The sequence below is a fragment of the Nanorana parkeri genome, unplaced genomic scaffold (assembly GCF_000935625.1).
Source record: "Nanorana parkeri isolate BGI_ZX_2015 unplaced genomic scaffold, ASM93562v1 scaffold876, whole genome shotgun sequence".
NCBI classification, from domain to species: Eukaryota; Metazoa; Chordata; class Amphibia; order Anura; family Dicroglossidae; genus Nanorana; species Nanorana parkeri.
Genome location: NW_017307144.1, coordinates 91,920 through 112,624, shown reverse-complemented (window position 1 = coordinate 112,624; position 20,705 = coordinate 91,920). Strand labels below are relative to the sequence as shown.

The following is a 20,705-nucleotide window of genomic DNA, read 5'->3' as shown; positions in this document are numbered from 1 at the left end:
TTCTAAGGTATTTTTTTATGGTACTCCAAAGGTATAGAGCTTTTTATGCCTTTAATCTCCGATTTCAAAATACCCCCCCAAACTGGTTGGCATCGTGTCCTAAATGCCGTCTTCACTCACCTGATCTAGTACAACCGATATGGCTTTGCCCACATATACAAATATTCTGGACCGAAACTATCACATATATGAATGCTCTTTCGGGCAAATTGAGATTGATTTGATCTTTCTGGCACCCGCCATCTCCTTCTCTATACCCCTCCCGTTGGGAACACTTATATTCTGTATTCCCGTTGGGAACACTGTATTCTAGCTGCAAAGAAAACAATTCTAACCAATTGGTTACTCGACGACCCTTCCTTATTGACACCTTTAATCTCAACCGACTAATGTTATTAGATAAGCTAGATATCAAATGTAACTTACAACATACGATACTTGGAAGTCTTTCCTTCTTCCTGAACTATCCTTAACCCAACTTAAGGATCTTATGTCAATATTCCAAAAACCAAACTGGATCCCTGGGTGCTTTGGATGTCCTTTGAGGTGATTTTTAATTAAGGTTCGTAAACCATAGAGTTCTCGAAGATGTATATTTAGCACCCGCTCTTCTTAACTCTATAATAAATGCAGGCCCAGATCAAATATGTTCTTTTGTTTTGTTTATCATATTTTAGGTATCTAATCTGTATTAAACGACAGTCAGGGGTGTATCTACCGCAAGGCAAACTAGGCATATGCCTAGGGCTGCACTTTCCAGGGGGGCAGCAGAAAACGCTGCCCCAAACCAATGAGGTGGACAGGGCCAGACTTGCCTTTTGGGCATACTGGGCACTTGCCCAGTGGGCCGAGGCTGGGGGCAGCACAGAATCGGGCAGCGGCGGCTGCCTAATGAGGCAAACTAGGTGGCCGCAAGGGCCTATGAGTGGTTGCCTAATTAGAGAGCTTCCTGGTGGAGGGGAGGGCCCAGTGAGTTGTGGTCCGGCTGGCTTTGTACAGGGGGTGGAGGAGAAGCGGCGGGTGGCTCGGGGCTGGCCATAGCATGTGATCTGATGTTGGGATGTCGCAGAAGCAGGCTAGTGGACTGCAATGTATTCTTTCGATTGAGGGGGTCGCCCGAGTTTAGTCTTGCCTTGCCAAAACCAAAATACTCCACTGACGACAGTGCAAATGATCTCTTGTAATAACTGTCTTTATACTCATTCCTTATGGATAACTAAGTATGATACCGTTGCTAGCTTAAATTATATCTAATGACTTTACCTGGATGACTTTGTATTTTCAGGTTTCAAATAAAAAATTTACATGCAAAAAAACCCCATATAGAGTATACTTTTCTTGTGGACAGTCCAGTGATGCATATTGGTATGTTCTCCTAATATATTCTGGGCTCTCCTTGATAGCTTGGCAGTTTCCTGTGAAAAAATGCATTTTGGATGGCAATACTTAATAATCGGCTAACTAATCGATTTTGAAAATAATCGTTAGCTGCAGCTCTACAGTCCTACTCATTCCTTTCTAACTGGAAAGAGACAAGTTATAGAGATAAATAGCTAAATAGTAAATATAGAAGTTTCATACTTCTGAACTAGTGTAGTAACACTTTCCATGACATATGTAAGCTGATTTGTAAATGATTTGCATAGTTCTACAGCTTTTAATAAATGTCTAGGGTCTGTATATTTTCTTGAATGTAATATAATTTTGCATTATGGCCACTAGATAGACCTGAGGAGCATAGGAAATAAATATTTTCAGAAGATTTTTGTGACAGCCCACAGAATTAAATATGTTAATTTAAAGATGAAAAAAAATAGCTTTTATAATCTGCTGGCTTATAAGGAGTTCAATGCAAGGAGGTGTATGCTACCTCCCTCTCTTGTTTACAATGTACTGTTTCACAGAGCGCCAATAATATAGATTTCAATATACACTGGCCAACAGTGGAGATACGGCTCTCTTACACAGCAGCCGCACTGCCTGTCCCTTCTCCCCTCTGTCCATTCATAGAATGCTTTGTATTTTGTGCATGGTTAATTGGACAAGAGGAGAGCGGGGGCTGGCAAAGGATGCAGTTGTATAGGTCTAGTGTATCAGAGCGCTAGATCGCTGGAAGTATAGACATGGCTATACTGCCAGCGCTCAGTGGAACTGTAATGAAAAGAGAGAGAGACAGGAGGTGGCATACACCTCCTTGCATTTTATTCCCAGAGTTCCTTCCTAAAATTTAAATTGTTTTTTTTTTTTTACTATCCATGTCACTTATACTTTTTAAGGTTATGTCACACTAGCAAATTTGTACGTCAGATTTGTAGAAGCTACACATCTGTTAAGTTGATTTTTCTCGTGATTTGCATCTAGCTATAGAGTTAATTCTGTAGCTAACTGCAGTGCTTATCTATGCAACTACAATTTGTTGGTGTGCAATGATCAGCATAGCATTGGATAGCATGAGTTAACACTGAAGCTGGCAACTCTAGCCCAGTGGGCTACATCCTTCCACACAAAAAAAAACCACCAGTAACTGACTGCATTAAGTTTGACACATAATAGAGAACTCATTACACGAGTTCTATATTTAAACCATCTGGTTTCTTTGTAACCCATGTATATGCATTTACCATAGAACCCGCATGTAATTTTTCCTGTTGGAAAAAAAAAGGTGATTCTGTCACTAGCTGCAAAAAGCCAGTTGCTCAGCAATAAAGTTACACATTATCTGTAATTTCTGTGACATAGGGTCCTAAATGAAATGCTTACCGGTATGCTAATAGATTTTTTTAATTTAATTTAATTTTTTCAACATTTCTCTTAATATTGTAAACTACAAATCACTGTCTGCTGTAGGTGAATAATTAAAACGAACATATTAGGTTAGCTGTGAAATAGATTTTCATTCTATGTGAATGTAAACTGGTTCCTGTTGGAAGGATTTGTATTGTTTTGTGTTCTCTGTAATACTGCAGTTCCAGCTGCTGGTTCCTCACATGGGAAATCAAACATGGCCTCAGTGGATCAGGTTGAAGAGAAGGTTTTTATTATGGTGCAGCAATTTTGTTGCCTACTTGGCACTTTGTTGCTGATTTTCAGATCCTATCCAGTGGATACCTCACCGCTAGTGAGATTCATCCTAAACTTGTGACAGGTGGGTCCCCATAATGCAGAGACAGAAGATGTTACAAAGTCTAAGCACTGCCACTGGTCAACCAATGACTTACCCACTGGGTGCTATTTTGAAGGGGTGTACTAAAGCAATTGCAGGTGCTTTAACAAGACTGTGCTTTACACTTTGATTAAGAATTTACTGTTTAGTTTTTAGTAGGGATGTTCAGATACCAGTTCAGATATCAATGCCGATACTTGGCATTTTCACGAGGACTACCAAGGTTGCAGCTGGGACCTCGCTCTGGCACTCCACCACTGTCCTGAAATCATAAGTCTGTATTGTTTTAGAAAAACTGCCACATGACAACAAACAAAAAAGTATTAGTACTTGTATCTGTGAGTACTTGGACAAGTATCAGTATTTGTACTTGAAGAAATTGTATCCGTGCATCCCTTTGCATTCCACATTTATTTAAAAATAAATCATACATTAAAATAGAGATGCACAAATCCCAGGAGCTCCGTATGCTCCTTAGAAATGACAGCTGCCTCCTAACATTTGAGTTTTTCTCTAGTCCGGTCTTGGAGCTGGAAAAGTATTTGTACATGTACTTGTTCTTGTACCGAGTACAATACTTGGTATCTGAGCATCCCTGGTTTTTAGATAAACTTCTGTTAGCAAGCTCAGACTAATCCCCATGCTTGCAAATAACAATATACACAGAATAATATGTATATTCTTTCTTCCAGGATTACAGTTTGAGAATCAGATTTTACTTTTCTAACTAAAGTTAAAAGAAAATTATGGGGAGAGTAAAATACACTCATGCCCGTAATTACAGCCGATGCGTGACACTGAAGCTGTCACATTTTGGCTCTATTGATCGAGAACTGAGTGATCACATATCGCTGATCACTCAGTTGCCGATCGTTCCCCTGCAAAGAGCACTGACTGTCTTCCACCCTCTTCTCTCCGTCCCTCCAGCGCTGCCTGGAAGGATGGACAGGGGGAAGGGCGGGCACAGCTAGGGAGGCAGTGCCAGCGGTCAATAAGGTAGTAGGGTGGACTACGACAATATTGTCGGGATCTTTCCTGGCCGCAGCACGTTTTGGGTCACAGGAGGACATAGTAAATGTTCTCCTGTGACCCTAAAGAGAACTATGGCCAAAAAATGTTGAGCCATAGTTCTCTTTTAATCTGAAAACATTGCAGTGAAATATTAATCATATCTATACAGCCGCCGTATCGTTTGTACAGTGCAGTGCTGTATCCTCCACCGCTGATCTCTCCTCCGATCACTAGACCCAGAAGTGATGTGCATTGCATCACTTCCGGTGTCACTGTTTACATTCTCCGGCTCTTAGAGCCAGGAGAAGAAGCTGGGGATGTCAGGGACGTAATCAGCAGCGGCGTCACGGCCGCAGATCCCGGCCCCTCCTCCAGCTCAGATGTCACACCGCGACGTCGCACTCCCGGGGCTGACGAGCGTAGCTCCTCCCACTGACACCAGCTCCCTTGGTAAAAGCGAGGGAGATTCAATTGCTCGGCGTTCAGTCAATGAAGACTGTACATTGAGCAATAGCTCTCCTACCCGCCTGCTGAACTGCCGCATTTCACCACTTACACGCCTGAACCTTCACAGGAGTGAAGGAGGACAACACCTGAAACCCCCTGCACAGCTCTTCTCTGGCTAGAGGCCATAATACACGGCTGCCATCCTCCTAACAAACCGCAAGTAACTGGGCTATATAGAGATTGTGATACGTTGCTGCTGGACTATATCGCCATCTGCTGGCAAAGATCTGTACTGCAACCTCCTGTGCAAACTACCTAGCTAGCAGTATTATATTGTGCAGGTGCCATATCCTCTCCGGCTATTCAGATAAGATAGCTTCATATATATTGAGACTGTTTCTTCATTAACCTTCATTTATGAATATAATATTGTGGGACATTAATTAACTACCTTGTATGCTGGAATACGGGTAATATTACATTTGTTTCAAGTGGTATATGATGTTTATGGGAACTGCGCCCCCTCACCACACCTAAGAGGGTTATAGCAGCATCCCCAGCCTGAACCACTTCTTTCTAGCCAAAAAATCAGATTATATTGTGTGTGCAAATAGAAAGACATTGCTCCAGACAGCAAGTGATTAAAGAACTCTTCCGTTCCAGTTTGAAAATGTTGAACATAGGTCTTGCTGGCTATCACTTTAAGTAGTGCTGAAGCTTTCTGAAGCCTGCTATCAGCTTGTTTAAAGCAACCTTAAGCCAGATTTTAAAGAACAGTCACCCTCAGCTAGCCCAGGACAGTAGGGAGGTAGGATAGAAAATAGCAAAACTGTTTTAAGTCTCCTTCATCCAATGTCCTATCATTTTTGGACAGGCTTCTGTGGAATAAGTGTGAGTTACCGCATTGGAGATATTCACTTTACTTCACCAAATAAAGTAAACATTAGTTGGGTGGGGAGGGGTCAGTTCCATTGTTGTAGATGATGTGTGAACTCCTTTTGTGTTATTTAAGGCATAGATTTGGTTAATCACGGCATCACATGTAGAGTGCAGTTATGTTTTAATTGAAATTGAGATTTTAGGTGGTAGGTATACTTTGTGTATATCAAAACGTAAACATTAAGAATGTTAATTAGTGAAGTGGTTGCAGTGTGGCAAACTATTCCAGTTAGTAATCTATTTATAAAGGCCTTGATGTTAGGATAATTAATGGAAAATGCAGTATAATTGCAATATCATACAACACCTCTAGAATCGATGCAGAAGTTCAGCAATAGAGCTCCACTAAATCCTTGCCCATGAAATCTTATATAATTGGTGTTCAGAGATTTTCAAAAACTCTCTTCTTAGATTGTGGTTTGTTATTTCTTTGGACCAAATTCTTTACGTAGTTTGATTAGTCAAAAAGTTTAATCTTCTGTCCTTTTCTGAAGCTCTTAAAGGGCTAGATCTAGAATGATTTAGTGTCTTTTTTACTAATCTTCTACACCTTGCTCGTTTTAGCAACCTGAATATTTGTCTGTAGTCTAAACAAACTAAACATGATTTAAAGGCTCTATAAATACAATGCCCTCAGCACACATTAGATTTATAAACTGTTCTAATCAACTGTACTTTGTGACAGAGGTTCTTAATGAAGGTTGTTTATGTTACAAGGGCAAAACATGTTGACTTTTGAAGCAACAGTGAAGCAATAGAAGTGTTGCATTAGCATAGGGTATCTTATCATTACACATTTATTAAATGGTTTTCTCCTAGGGGAAAACTGCATTGTAATTCAGCTCCATCTCTACCGCCAGTAAAATGTCATGTAAATGACATGAAAGATGCTTTATAACTCTTTCATCGCTACATTTGAAAACATCAGGTGTTTCATAGAAGATGCATTGTTAAGTAGCTGGGTGATTTTACACAGTGCAATTACTGATAATTCTGAAATTAAGTTCATCCATTCCTCCTTTAATCTGTTGATAATTAAAAGATTAAAGTTGTTTTACCCACTTTAAAGCTGACCTTTACACTCAAAAATCAAATTCTACCAATGCATCCCTCTATGTATGATGAATAATAATAACATAGACATGACAGGTGTAAAATTCTGTGATTTTGAAATACTTACACATGCAGAGCATTCACTTCCTGCTTTGAAAGTACAAATTACTTCAGTTTGCGAACGCAATGCACACTGGGATTGCCTAGTCATCAGCAGAGCATTGCTGGGAAATCTCATTTGTAATCTCATGAGATCTCAGGGAAAGGCATTTTCCCCTTTCTTAGATGATGTGCATGGTCACATGTCCTAGTCACATGTGCCAGAAATCCAGGAAGTAATAGGAGAGTGCCCTTAGTAAACATGGCCACTGTCAGAAAACTGGGAAAGAAAAGAGAAATAAGGTATGCAAAGAATAAAAAGCTGGCAATTATCTAGAAGTATGTGTTTGTAGATTGTCATTACTAAACATTTCTAAAGGTGTGTTTGTTGTTATTTTATAGATTTGGGTAAAGGTCCGCTTTAGCTGTGTTTCACTGCAATGTTTACAGTCTGTTAATTCCAAAGGATTGTTTAGAGGAATGCCCCACTGGACTGTGCATAAGTATTTGTTAAACCATTTATGTTTGTTTTAAAGCAGTTGATTCCTAAGAGTTGAGTTGACAGATTCAATGCTACTGATTAGATATTTTCTGGTATTTTCTGATTAGAAGCAATGTTTTTTCATTGATATTTAATTTCTCATAGCTTGATCTGCCTAACAACTTGTTTCAAAGTATACTTGAATTCCCCTTCCAAAATACATTGAAGCTGATGAGCTAAACTCACTATACTTGAAGAGATTGTCATTTTATACTAGTAATACTCGGGTGTGGAACTCCTATCGCCTGACGCCTGGGACATGTAGTTCCGGTCGCTGGCAGCGCTCCTGTGTCAGCTGTCTCAAATGGAGCTGTACAGAAGATCCAGCACACGTGTGCTGCATCTTCTGTATTGGAAGGCAGGGTCATAAAGAGAACCTGTCACCTCCAAATGCAGTAAAGTTAAGTGGAAAAAAAGTAATACAATAAAAAAAATTAAAAACTGATAGTAAAAAATACGATAAGTAAAAATGTTAAAACATTTAAACCAACCTGCCCCCGTCATCTGCATGTGAATAAAAGCACACATAGGGCATTGTGTCTGTGTGTGTTTGTGTGCACTGAGTGCTGCCCCCATTCCACTGTGTGCTATATTGTGGTAGCCATTCAGCAGCGCTCCCTAACATGCATGATATGCATTGAAGGGTAAGTTCACTTTCCCAAGTAATTTTGGAAAATGGAATTACCCCCCATACTATACTTGCCCTTCAGCAAACGATCCTTCCTCTCCGCCGTTACGGGTGTACTATCAGTACCCCATACTGTCATCCTGCACTATGAATTTTAAACTTCGCTCACAAATTGTGAGCACTTGTTGGTCTGCACGGTCACCTCACCGCGCTGACCAATGAGAAGCGCTTCTTAGCACAGTTAAATACGGTTTTGGTTAAAGTTATTTTTTGTATCAGGACAAGTAGATTGTCACGAGGGCCAAGTATTTTTTATTTTAATTTCCACACCCCTGAATACTGTATGCCTATCTTGGCATGTTTGAGTATAAATAATTGACAAGCTGGTAGTTTAATTGGCTCCTGTCTAAATTGACCCTAGTAAGTTTATGTATGCCTGTGAGATAGGGTCCTTGTATGCTCCTCGTAGGGATTGTATGCTCCTAAAGCACAGAGACTGATATGAATTTGCACTATGTGAAGCACTGATTAACTTGTCCGTGTTATATAAATGCCTGTAGTAAATAAATAATTGGAAATAAGTAATTATATTACTATACTGCATCAGAAGGTTTGATAAGCATTGAGCATATAATTGAGGTTGGCACCTTTTTTTTTTAAAGTTTGCGCTCCCTGTAGATGGCCATCATTACTAACCTTTGTTCCCTCTGTCCTGCAGTCAGTCACTTGCTCTAGAGATCCAGTACAGAGCAAATTTTCCTCCAGGTCCCACAGTAGGTTTCAAAATGTTTGCACATATGTGGGAAGTGCTGAAATAGATGTTACAGACTGTCATTTGTACCCAAGTATTGCACTTTTCCTGGCATTAGGCATATACACCACCTTTACCTCTATACTTCTGGTAGGAATAGTATTATACTTATTTTTAAACTGCATAGTTTTAAGCAATCCTTTAAAAGATTATGATGTAATGCAAACACCACCTAGATAACTTAATTTATTTCTAATGATGTCCTCTTATTGTCTAATATTGTCTAGGAAGAACAAGCATGGATGTGAAATCTGTCGCTGTAAAAAGTGCCCTGAAGTTCCATGCAGCAAGATCTGTCCAAATGGCTTTGAGCAAGACAGTCAGGGATGCCTTATCTGCAAATGTAGAGGTAAGTAGAGACTTTCACCTAGTGTCCTCCTCTTGTCTCAAAACATCATCAAAAAGAAGATACCGTATGTACAAAGCTTCCATTGTCAGAGACAGTTTTACAGCTCATTTAATGCTACTTAATGTCATTTTGTGACAGCATAACTCTATTTATGAGTGCTTTGTTTCCTGCGTGTAGCCATTTCATTTTTAATTACTGCAGCCTTATGAAGGAGCCGGCAATGACTTTTTAATGAGCAGATAACAGAGCCAAATGAGCACATAGTTTCTAAGCTTATTCCAATCCACGTTTTTCTTAATTATTATATGTTCAGATATGTTTTTTTTTACATGTACAGCACTGTAGGATATTTCCAAATGTCCTATTTGTAAATGGAATATGTTTTTTGAATGCTTTTGAAATTTCACAGGAACATATCAAATACCATACCAATTTACATGGTGTATCTTAAAGTGTAATTCCACTTTTGTTGAGAAAAAAAATTCCCCTCTAGGTGTTTTGTGTACATTGCAGGGGTTATAACACACTTTGTTCACATTCCTAACTTTTTCTGATCTGATAATCTGTTTGTTTCAACATGCCCTTTCCAGACGGATTCCTGAATGGGAGGGTCCTGTTCAGTATAGTCACCTAGTGCACTCTTACAGGGTCATTAACAAAAAGGTGAAGAGTTGGGAGAAGGCAGGAGAAGTGAACAGTCTAGGACAACATAGCTGAACTGAACTGGAAAGTGAGCTGAATTGGAGATTTTTTCCAAATCAACTATTTTGGCCTAGATTGTTCACTTCTCCTGCCTTCTCCAAACTCTTCACCCTTTTGTGAATAATTCTGTAAGTATTCTGTTTTTCAGAAGTTAACGCTTAGGGAGAATTTCACCAAAAATGAAATTTAGACTGAGTGGATGCTTAAAATTTGACTTGCAGAGATACAGTATGTGAAAATCAGTGAGCCAATCACAGAAGCAGGAGATTATATTTTCTGGGGGCCTTATGTACACAGACAGTGTTCAGAACACCATATTGCATTGATTTTTTTTAACCATTTTAGAAAATGACAGCAGCTTAAAGCTGTTCCAGAAAAACACAGTAAATGTCCCATTTACTTATCTGAATACCCTGTCATGTGAGCATCAGCAGCACACTTCTAATTGGTCTAAGGTGGCATGCCCCAGGGTTCTGTGTTAGGCCCAATACTGTTTAACCTATTTATTATTGATAGTATATAGGGTAATATATACTACTACTAAGGAAGTTGTATACCTTAGGCCATTTACTTATTACACATAGGGGGCCTCATGTGCAGCCATCATCATGTCAAGAAGGCTGCTAAATTTCTTAGTTTAATACTATTAGTACATTTCCATGTGATGCACCCAGAAATATAATAATCCAAAATTATCATAAATTTGTGATCTTTAAAATTCTGAATGACATTGCACTTAACACTTGCATTTGTTTGACGTTCATGCAGTAAATGCAAATATCATACAGAATATTTACAATATACATCCAATGTATATTTTGGAACATGGGAATGAATATGGGAGGGTATGGCTTCTAATTTCAAGAATGCTGGGTCCACTAGAGCACCTCCCCACATTTTCCCATTGGCTGAAGGAGCCCTCACTCCTGATTGGCTAAATTAGGGAGAATTTTACCATTCTGTGTCAGAGAGACCTTGGAATTATGTACTGGAAAACACCTGTATTGTGGTCCGGTGTGGCAGCATTGAGATGCGGCTTACACATTGGGAACTTAGTTTTTCCCCCTGGTGCCCAACAGATGAAGGTGCCACACACAGAGCACTGGCAGGCTGCTTGTAGGGCACCTGGACTTGGTTACTGGTATCATTTAAAGTGTATCTAAAGGCAAAACTTTGTTTTTTAGTTTTGGATAAAGTGGGGAATTTGTAAAAACCCCTATTAGATTTTTTTTCTGTTTTTGCCATGGGGAGATTTTTACTTTACTTTCTTTTCCAGGGATGGGACAGGAAATGAGAAGAAATCTCTGCAAAGTGAATTCCCATCTTAGTCAGTTGTTACCAGAGCATTTTTCCCAGTTAGATTTCTCTCAGCTCTGGTGACAACTCTATAATTTGGGATTTTCCATAACCTTCTGTCTTGGTAACAATAAGCACTTGCAAAAATAGGAAATCTTCCCTGTGGTCACACAGACAGCCCTAAAAACTTGACAGAGGGTGTAACCTCTTCCTCACTCTGTTCAAAACAAAAAAAGTTTTGCTTTTACATAGGTTTTAAAGAAGTGCAATACTATAAATTAGATTGCAGATATAACTGTACAGAATTAAAGGAAAACTTCGGGGTTAAGGCTTTTCCCCATAGTTCTCCTTAGGGTAACGGGAGGACACAAACTAGCGTCCTCCCGTCACCCTAGGCTCAGTATACCGAGAGCTGTAGCTCGCGGTATACTGAGACGCCGCAGCTGAAGCGGATCCCAACAATTGTGCCGGGATCCGCCCAGCTGCGTGACTGACGGCTGGCTCTGCCTATATAGAGGCAGAGCCAGCTGTACCCTCCCCCGTCCGTTCCGCCAGTCAGCGCTGGCGGATCAGAGCGGGGAGGGGGAATCCAGCCCCTCCCCTGTCACGGCAGAGAGCTGTGACAGGATCGAGAGGTGAGCGAACGCCGGTATGTGTTCGCTCACCTCCCGATCTACTGAGCCGACCTGCAACACTCTCATTGTCACATGTCGGCTAGAACATTTAATGGTATAACTTTCTGTACTGGGATGACTGTATCCTTTTCATGTTATTCTGTGTTGCATTAAAAAAAGCATTTGTTTATTGATAATTGTTTGATATATACAGTACCTTAAATTAACTAGAGCCTTGATTATAATTTGCCACCAGGCAAAGTTGCTGTTAATAAAGACAATGCTGTAGACAATACTGTCATGAAGCAAAGATTGTGAAAATACACATGAAAGAAGGTACTTGTGAATAGTGCTTAACGGAGATCTATGTGGTGAGTGATTTCCACTCATCCTCATAGTTAGAGCTGACCTGTGACAAAGAAGCTGTCAGAGGTCGGCTCTATCGATCGGGAAATGAGCAGAAACATCCACCGATTTGCTCACTTCCCGATCGTCTCCCTGCAGTGAGCGGTCAGTCACCCCTTCCCTGCAGGGATTCCCCCCTCTCCGATCCTCCACCGCTAAGTGGAGGAACGAACGGGGGAGGGGGCGGGCACAGCTGGCTCTGCCTCTAGATAGTAGAGGCAGAGCTCTACTTCTCGACAGTAATGTCGGGATCCGTCTCTGCTGCGGCGCTCACAGTATATGGTGGACTGAGCTTTTGGTCACGGGAGGACGCTACCGCGTTTCCCCGAAAATAAGACACTGTCTTATATTTTTTTTCCCAAAAAAAACACACTAGGTCTTATTTTCGGGGAAGAACAGTATGTACAGAAATCAGGACCGTGACTGTCATGCAGAGCAGAGATACCGGCATGTAATGTACTGTATCATACAGTACTGGAGAAGGGGAGTGAAAGAATGGTACTGTGACTGTCACACAGTGTCACAGTACGGTACCTGGCTGCAGCTGTCTGGAGCTCTCTGATGCCGTCCTGGCATCCTAAAAGCCGAGGCAGTCGGGCGGAAAGGCTTGCAGACGGGCCGGAGGGAGGGAGGGAGCTGCGGCCAGAAAGGTTTTTACGATCTTTACTTGTTTTTAGACTGTACATGCAGACGGGTAGACTGGCGGGCAGACGGGCCGGAGGGAGGGAGGGAGCTTTGCGATCGTGACATTTTATTAGACCGTACATGCAGACAGGAGACAAGCTGCACATGTCATTGATTTTTACACTCAGACCCCTTGCTGGCTGCTTGGATGCAGCAATACATGTGCGCCCCCTACTGCCGAACTAGGTCTTATTTTCGGGGTAGGTCTTATATTACAGAAATCCCTGAAGTTAGCACTAGGTCTTATTTTCGGGGTAGGTCTTATTTTCGGGGAAACACGGTAGTATATGTCCTCCCGTGCCTCTAAAGAAAACTATAGGGAAAATCACTTACCCCATAGTTCTCTTTTAAAGTGAAGAAATATGGGGCTGACATTAAAGGCCTTCTTCTGGAATTTCGAGATGCCAGGCTTTAGTATTGTTCAGTCAGGGACCTGGAACATGCATCCTGTAAATGAGTGTCAGAACTACTTATTTTTATGTTCTGGTTCAGCTACGCAGACGACATTGAAGTCAAAGTATCAAAATGACAGCAGGGTAACTAGCATTTTCTAAAGGCACACACAGCAATGGCAGTCTCCATTAACCTCATGACAGATTAACTTTAAAAATTTGTTGTTTTTAAGATTTCTTTTTAGGTGGTAAGACAGCTACATAGAAAAGTTATTGCTGCGATAAAGTGTGTTACTTAGCAGCATCTCACATACAATAACACGCATTTATGAGGCTTAAATCATATTATATTATTTCACGCTCAGCATTTCTTGTCCTACTGTGAAGGAGACCAGCTAGCACACAGCAGAAGTGTGCAGAGTGCCCAATATGTTTTAAACCCTAGATACTTCAATTAATCTATTCTGTTGCTTGGGGAATCCAAGTTTTACTAGCACTGTTGCTTAAAAAATGTAAACTATTGTACAGTGTACAGAGTTCAGCAGTCTGGGGTATATAATGTATAGTGCAGTAGTTTGTGGCATATCATGTGCTGTAACATTGGGAGCAGTCAGTAGAGAAGAGTGTGATGAGTGGAGAGGTGCGCATCAGTGCAGTGGCAGCAAGTGGAGAAGTGTCTATTGATGCAGTCATGGCTGGTGAAGAAGTGCACATTGTTACAGGGGCAACCAGTGGAGAAATGTGTGTTGGTGCAGTGGTAGCCAGTGTAGAAATGCTCATCGGTGCACTGACGGCTAGTGTGGAAGTGATGATTGCGAGTGGAGTAACGTGTGTAAGTGCAGTGGTGGACAGTGAAGAAGTGGAAAATGGGGTAGTGCACACCAGTGCCATGGCGGCAATTGCAGAAGTGCCCATTGGTGCAGTGGTGGTCAAGTGCAGGAGTGTGCAGTGGTAGTGGTGAATTCACCAGTTAATCAGTGGTGCTGACCCTCTGAATATTGCCCAGGACACAGTGCCAACATCACAGGTGTAAAGATAAGCAAAGGAGCAAAGTTCAGTGTATAGGTGGTTTGGAAAATACTAGCAGGATGTCTACAAACACCGAACGTAGTGCCAATTTCTTTTTAAGTCTATAGAGGCTAAATCTTGATATTTTGTATGCCATTTTTCAAGGCAAATTTGCAACCTATTGTTAAATAATGCATGGGTAGCTGGGCAGGGGCAAGCAAAGCAAAATTTAAAAATTCCGTTCATAGGGAGAAGGTATTTTACCTAGACTTGATGTAAACGGCAACATTGAAATTACACAAAAACTTTCAATAACATGCACGGGGGATGACTTAAGACTTCTGCACACATGCCCATTTGTTTATTAACATATAAAAGATGAGGTTGCATCGAGTAAATATATACCAAACTTATCAAACCTCAACATTGTGTGTGCCTTCCCTTTTGTTACTGTTGCCCATTACCAGAATGCATAGGTCTGTGAAGGAGATCTAAAGCCTAACTATATTTTCCAATAACTTAATCCTAATGACCTATTCCCCCATGCTAACTAAACTCCTCTGCACTTACCTTATATAAGCATAATATCGGTGATGCAGTACAGAAGCATGCACCATATTGAGTGGTGCTTACAAGTTGACAGCTTTTGCATTCAGTCTTATTAAGAACCAAGTACCTCTGACACTCTGAACTCTGACTTCTCCTGGTCACCCACCACCTATACGACTGGACCTTCCTTTCTCCCAGCACCTCTGTCACTCACCCCCAACACACCAGACACTGCACCTTTCTGCCAGCTAGCAACTCTGCCACTGCATACTCCACCCACCTGTTCCTTCTCCTCCCGCATTTCCTTTGCAGGGACATACAGTGAGACAGAAACTTGATTTTTTTTCTGCCTACTTCAATGCCTACACCCTACTCCCTCCAGTGACATCACCTTCTCCCCAGTGCAGCCTGTAGAAGCCAGTCAGTTTTCTGACATCTGGGGTGGGGCTCTGTGCACTTCCTATGTGTTTCCAAGGGGAAGGTGTAGGATTTGCACACTTCTGGGTTAAGAGGTAGAAGTGGGCCAATCAATGAGATGTTGACCACCTCTGTTACTATGGAACCCTTCCAATGCAGTGACCATTTTCTAGAAGTCCAACATCCAAATGTATTCTTTATTTCTTTTACTTTTAGTTTGTGTTTTATTTTAAATATATACCTATATTTATCCTTCCTCCTAAACCTTCTGTATTCATATTTTGAACCTTCAATCTCTTATCCGGTTGAAACTAAGGGGTAAACTGAAACTTCATTTACTTCCTGTATTTTTCTTTTACAACAAGTATAGGATATAAGGGAGAATAATATAAGGCTGCAACAAAGCAGTAGCAAAATCTAAAATTGAAGCATGTTGGAAAAAACTAAATAATGAACATCATGCAGTGCCAAAAAAGCAGCTCCATTCATCTTTGATTGTTCCCTGTCACAATAACTGTAGTACTTATCTGGTTTGATGAAGGCTTCACAGTTTTCAGACTATATTTAAATCAATTGCACATGGTTTATTAATAAATGAGCTATATAAAATGAATGCTAAGGATTTTTATATATGAGAGGAGATCAATTCATTACTGTGTGCTATTGTCCATTACAAAGAATTAGTTGGTTATTGATTTCATTTTGGAGTGAATTATCTTAATGGTTAGAAGATCATTCTTATTAAAAGGAATGAACAAGAATAAAAGGAAGAGTCAGGCTTTGCTGAAAATTTAGTTAAATGCAAGTATATAGCCAAAGGAGAGGGTGTAAATAAGTCTTTATTAACGCAAGCAAGGGATGCATTTTTTGGAATGTGTAATATGTGATTTACAATAATGCTATGTTTTATATATATACAGTATCTCACAGAAGTGAGTACATTTTTGTAAATATTTTATTATATCATTTCATATGACGACACAAGAGAAATTACAATTTGCTACAATGTAAAGTAGTGAGTGTACAGCTTGTGCATCAGTGTACATTTGCTGTCCCCTCAAAATAACTCAACACACAGCCATTTCTACATACTGTTAGTGTTTTTAGATTATATAGTACTGTCGGGATATCTTAGTCATATTGTAGATGCACTATATCATTGTAGTCATTTGTTATATTTAGATGTTACCTAGCTGATGGTCTGGTTATCATTGTCTATACCCAGGGCTTGAAAAATCCACTTGTCCACTCGTCTGTGACGAGAGGTGGGAGGGAGGGAGCTTTGCGATCGTGACATTTTATTAGACCGTACATGCAGACAGGAGACAAGCTGCACATGTCATTGATTTTTACACTCAGACCCCTTGCTGGCTGCTTGGATGCAGCAATACATGTGCGCCCCCTACTGCCGAACTAGGTCTTATTTTCGGGGTAGGTCTTATATTACAGAAATCCCTGAAGTTAGCACTAGGTCTTATTTTCGGGGTAGGTCTTATTTTCGGGGAAACACGGTAGTATATGTCCTCCCGTGCCTCTAAAGAAAACTATAGGGAAAATCACTTACCCCATAGTTCTCTTTTAAAGTGAAGAAATATGGGGCTGACATTAAAGGCCTTCTTCTGGAATTTCGAGATGCCAGGCTTTAGTATTGTTCAGTCAGGGACCTGGAACATGCATCCTGTAAATGAGTGTCAGAACTACTTATTTTTATGTTCTGGTTCAGCTACGCAGACGACATTGAAGTCAAAGTATCAAAATGACAGCAGGGTAACTAGCATTTTCTAAAGGCACACACAGCAATGGCAGTCTCCATTAACCTCATGACAGATTAACTTTAAAAATTTGTTGTTTTTAAGATTTCTTTTTAGGTGGTAAGACAGCTACATAGAAAAGTTATTGCTGCGATAAAGTGTGTTACTTAGCAGCATCTCACATACAATAACACGCATTTATGAGGCTTAAATCATATTATATTATTTCACGCTCAGCATTTCTTGTCCTACTGTGAAGGAGACCAGCTAGCACACAGCAGAAGTGTGCAGAGTGCCCAATATGTTTTAAACCCTAGATACTTCAATTAATCTATTCTGTTGCTTGGGGAATCCAAGTTTTACTAGCACTGTTGCTTAAAAAATGTAAACTATTGTACAGTGTACAGAGTTCAGCAGTCTGGGGTATATAATGTATAGTGCAGTAGTTTGTGGCATATCATGTGCTGTAACATTGGGAGCAGTCAGTAGAGAAGAGTGTGATGAGTGGAGAGGTGCGCATCAGTGCAGTGGCAGCAAGTGGAGAAGTGTCTATTGATGCAGTCATGGCTGGTGAAGAAGTGCACATTGTTACAGGGGCAACCAGTGGAGAAATGTGTGTTGGTGCAGTGGTAGCCAGTGTAGAAATGCTCATCGGTGCACTGACGGCTAGTGTGGAAGTGATGATTGCGAGTGGAGTAACGTGTGTAAGTGCAGTGGTGGACAGTGAAGAAGTGGAAAATGGGGTAGTGCACACCAGTGCCATGGCGGCAATTGCAGAAGTGCCCATTGGTGCAGTGGTGGTCAAGTGCAGGAGTGTGCAGTGGTAGTGGTGAATTCACCAGTTAATCAGTGGTGCTGACCCTCTGAATATTGCCCAGGACACAGTGCCAACATCACAGGTGTAAAGATAAGCAAAGGAGCAAAGTTCAGTGTATAGGTGGTTTGGAAAATACTAGCAGGATGTCTACAAACACCGAACGTAGTGCCAATTTCTTTTTAAGTCTATAGAGGCTAAATCTTGATATTTTGTATGCCATTTTTCAAGGCAAATTTGCAACCTATTGTTAAATAATGCATGGGTAGCTGGGCAGGGGCAAGCAAAGCAAAATTTAAAAATTCCGTTCATAGGGAGAAGGTATTTTACCTAGACTTGATGTAAACGGCAACATTGAAATTACACAAAAACTTTCAATAACATGCACGGGGGATGACTTAAGACTTCTGCACACATGCCCATTTGTTTATTAACATATAAAAGATGAGGTTGCATCGAGTAAATATATACCAAACTTATCAAACCTCAACATTGTGTGTGCCTTCCCTTTTGTTACTGTTGCCCATTACCAGAATGCATAGGTCTGTGAAGGAGATCTAAAGCCTAACTATATTTTCCAATAACTTAATCCTAATGACCTATTCCCCCATGCTAACTAAACTCCTCTGCACTTACCTTATATAAGCATAATATCGGTGATGCAGTACAGAAGCATGCACCATATTGAGTGGTGCTTACAAGTTGACAGCTTTTGCATTCAGTCTTATTAAGAACCAAGTACCTCTGACACTCTGAACTCTGACTTCTCCTGGTCACCCACCACCTATACGACTGGACCTTCCTTTCTCCCAGCACCTCTGTCACTCACCCCCAACACACCAGACACTGCACCTTTCTGCCAGCTAGCAACTCTGCCACTGCATACTCCACCCACCTGTTCCTTCTCCTCCCGCATTTCCTTTGCAGGGACATACAGTGAGACAGAAACTTGATTTTTTTTCTGCCTACTTCAATGCCTACACCCTACTCCCTCCAGTGACATCACCTTCTCCCCAGTGCAGCCTGTAGAAGCCAGTCAGTTTTCTGACATCTGGGGTGGGGCTCTGTGCACTTCCTATGTGTTTCCAAGGGGAAGGTGTAGGATTTGCACACTTCTGGGTTAAGAGGTAGAAGTGGGCCAATCAATGAGATGTTGACCACCTCTGTTACTATGGAACCCTTCCAATGCAGTGACCATTTTCTAGAAGTCCAACATCCAAATGTATTCTTTATTTCTTTTACTTTTAGTTTGTGTTTTATTTTAAATATATACCTATATTTATCCTTCCTCCTAAACCTTCTGTATTCATATTTTGAACCTTCAATCTCTTATCCGGTTGAAACTAAGGGGTAAACTGAAACTTCATTTACTTCCTGTATTTTTCTTTTACAACAAGTATAGGATATAAGGGAGAATAATATAAGGCTGCAACAAAGCAGTAGCAAAATCTAAAATTGAAGCATGTTGGAAAAAACTAAATAATGAACATCATGCAGTGCCAAAAAAGCAGCTCCATTCATCTTTGATTGTTCCCTGTCACAATAACTGTAGTACTTATCTGGTTTGATGAAGGCTTCACAGTTTTCAGACTATATTTAAATCAATTGCACATGGTTTATTAATAAATGAGCTATATAAAATGAATGCTAAGGATTTTTATATATGAGAGGAGATCAATTCATTACTGTGTGCTATTGTCCATTACAAAGAATTAGTTGGTTATTGATTTCATTTTGGAGTGAATTATCTTAATGGTTAGAAGATCATTCTTATTAAAAGGAATGAACAAGAATAAAAGGAAGAGTCAGGCTTTGCTGAAAATTTAGTTAAATGCAAGTATATAGCCAAAGGAGAGGGTGTAAATAAGTCTTTATTAACGCAAGCAAGGGATGCATTTTTTGGAATGTGTAATATGTGATTTACAATAATGCTATGTTTTATATATATACAGTATCTCACAGAAGTGAGTACATTTTTGTAAATATTTTATTATATCATTTCATATGACGACACAAGAGAAATTACAATTTGCTACAATGTAAAGTAGTGAGTGTACAGCTTGTGCATCAGTGTACATTTGCTGTCCCCTCAAAATAACTCAACACACAGCCATTTCTACATACTGTTAGTGTTTTTAGATTATATAGTACTGTCGGGATATCTTAGTCATATTGTAGATGCACTATATCATTGTAGTCATTTGTTATATTTAGATGTTACCTAGCTGATGGTCTGGTTATCATTGTCTATACCCAGGGCTTGAAAAATCCACTTGTCCACTCGTCTGTGACGAGAGGATGGTGGAGCCCGACGAGCAGCTTCCCGGCCGGCTGTTGTAATTACACAGCCGGCCAGGAGCTTAACACAGTCAAGCGATCAAGCGTCTCTAGAGACGCTCGATCGCTTGTATTACCTGCATCTGTCACTGCCGTTGCCGGTCCCGAGATCCGCTGTGCCCGATGCAGCCGGGACTGGCACGGCTCTGTGACAGGAGATCAAAGGGAGTTCAGTATACGAACTCCCTTTGATCTCCTCTCAGTACCCGAATGCAGGAAGTGATGTATATTACATCACTTCCTGCATTCAGTGTCACTCTCCAGCTACAGAAGCTGATGAAGCCGATCTCTGCTTCATCAGCTTCTCTGGTGGTCCCTAGGTGACATTAGGGGTCTTGGAGACCCCTGATGTCTCCATAAAGAGGACCTGTCATGTAAATTGGCTAGGGGGATTCTTAGCCCCCCATGTAATAGCAATAAAGATGTGTGTAAAAAAAAAAAGTAATACAACAATTAAAGAATCATAAAAAAAATAAAGAAGCATAAAAAATAAAAGAAAAAAGAAAACATTTTTTTTAAGTCCCTGCCCCCCACATACACACGCAGATATGCGTCGGGTGCGCCTACGTGCGAAAACGACGATTGCGCCTATTGTGAAGCACATGTTACATATCGCCGCGAACGTCGCAGTGAGAGCAATAAGTCTAGGGCCATCAATCACTGATAACACTAAACTGATGAGCGGTAAAATCATT

The 20,705-nt window shown here is 40.6% G+C and overlaps 1 protein-coding gene across 1 annotated transcript in view; it reads left to right on the top strand.

The window, feature by feature from the left end:
- The window catches only part of CRIM1 (cysteine rich transmembrane BMP regulator 1), a 615,863-nt gene that overhangs the window by 522,502 nt on the left and 72,656 nt on the right, over positions 1–20,705 (top strand). The window contains exon 11 of the mRNA XM_018565709.1: positions 8,920–9,041. Coding sequence (XP_018421211.1) covers positions 8,920–9,041 — 122 coding nt within the window. The remainder of the gene's footprint in view (positions 1–8,919; positions 9,042–20,705) is intronic.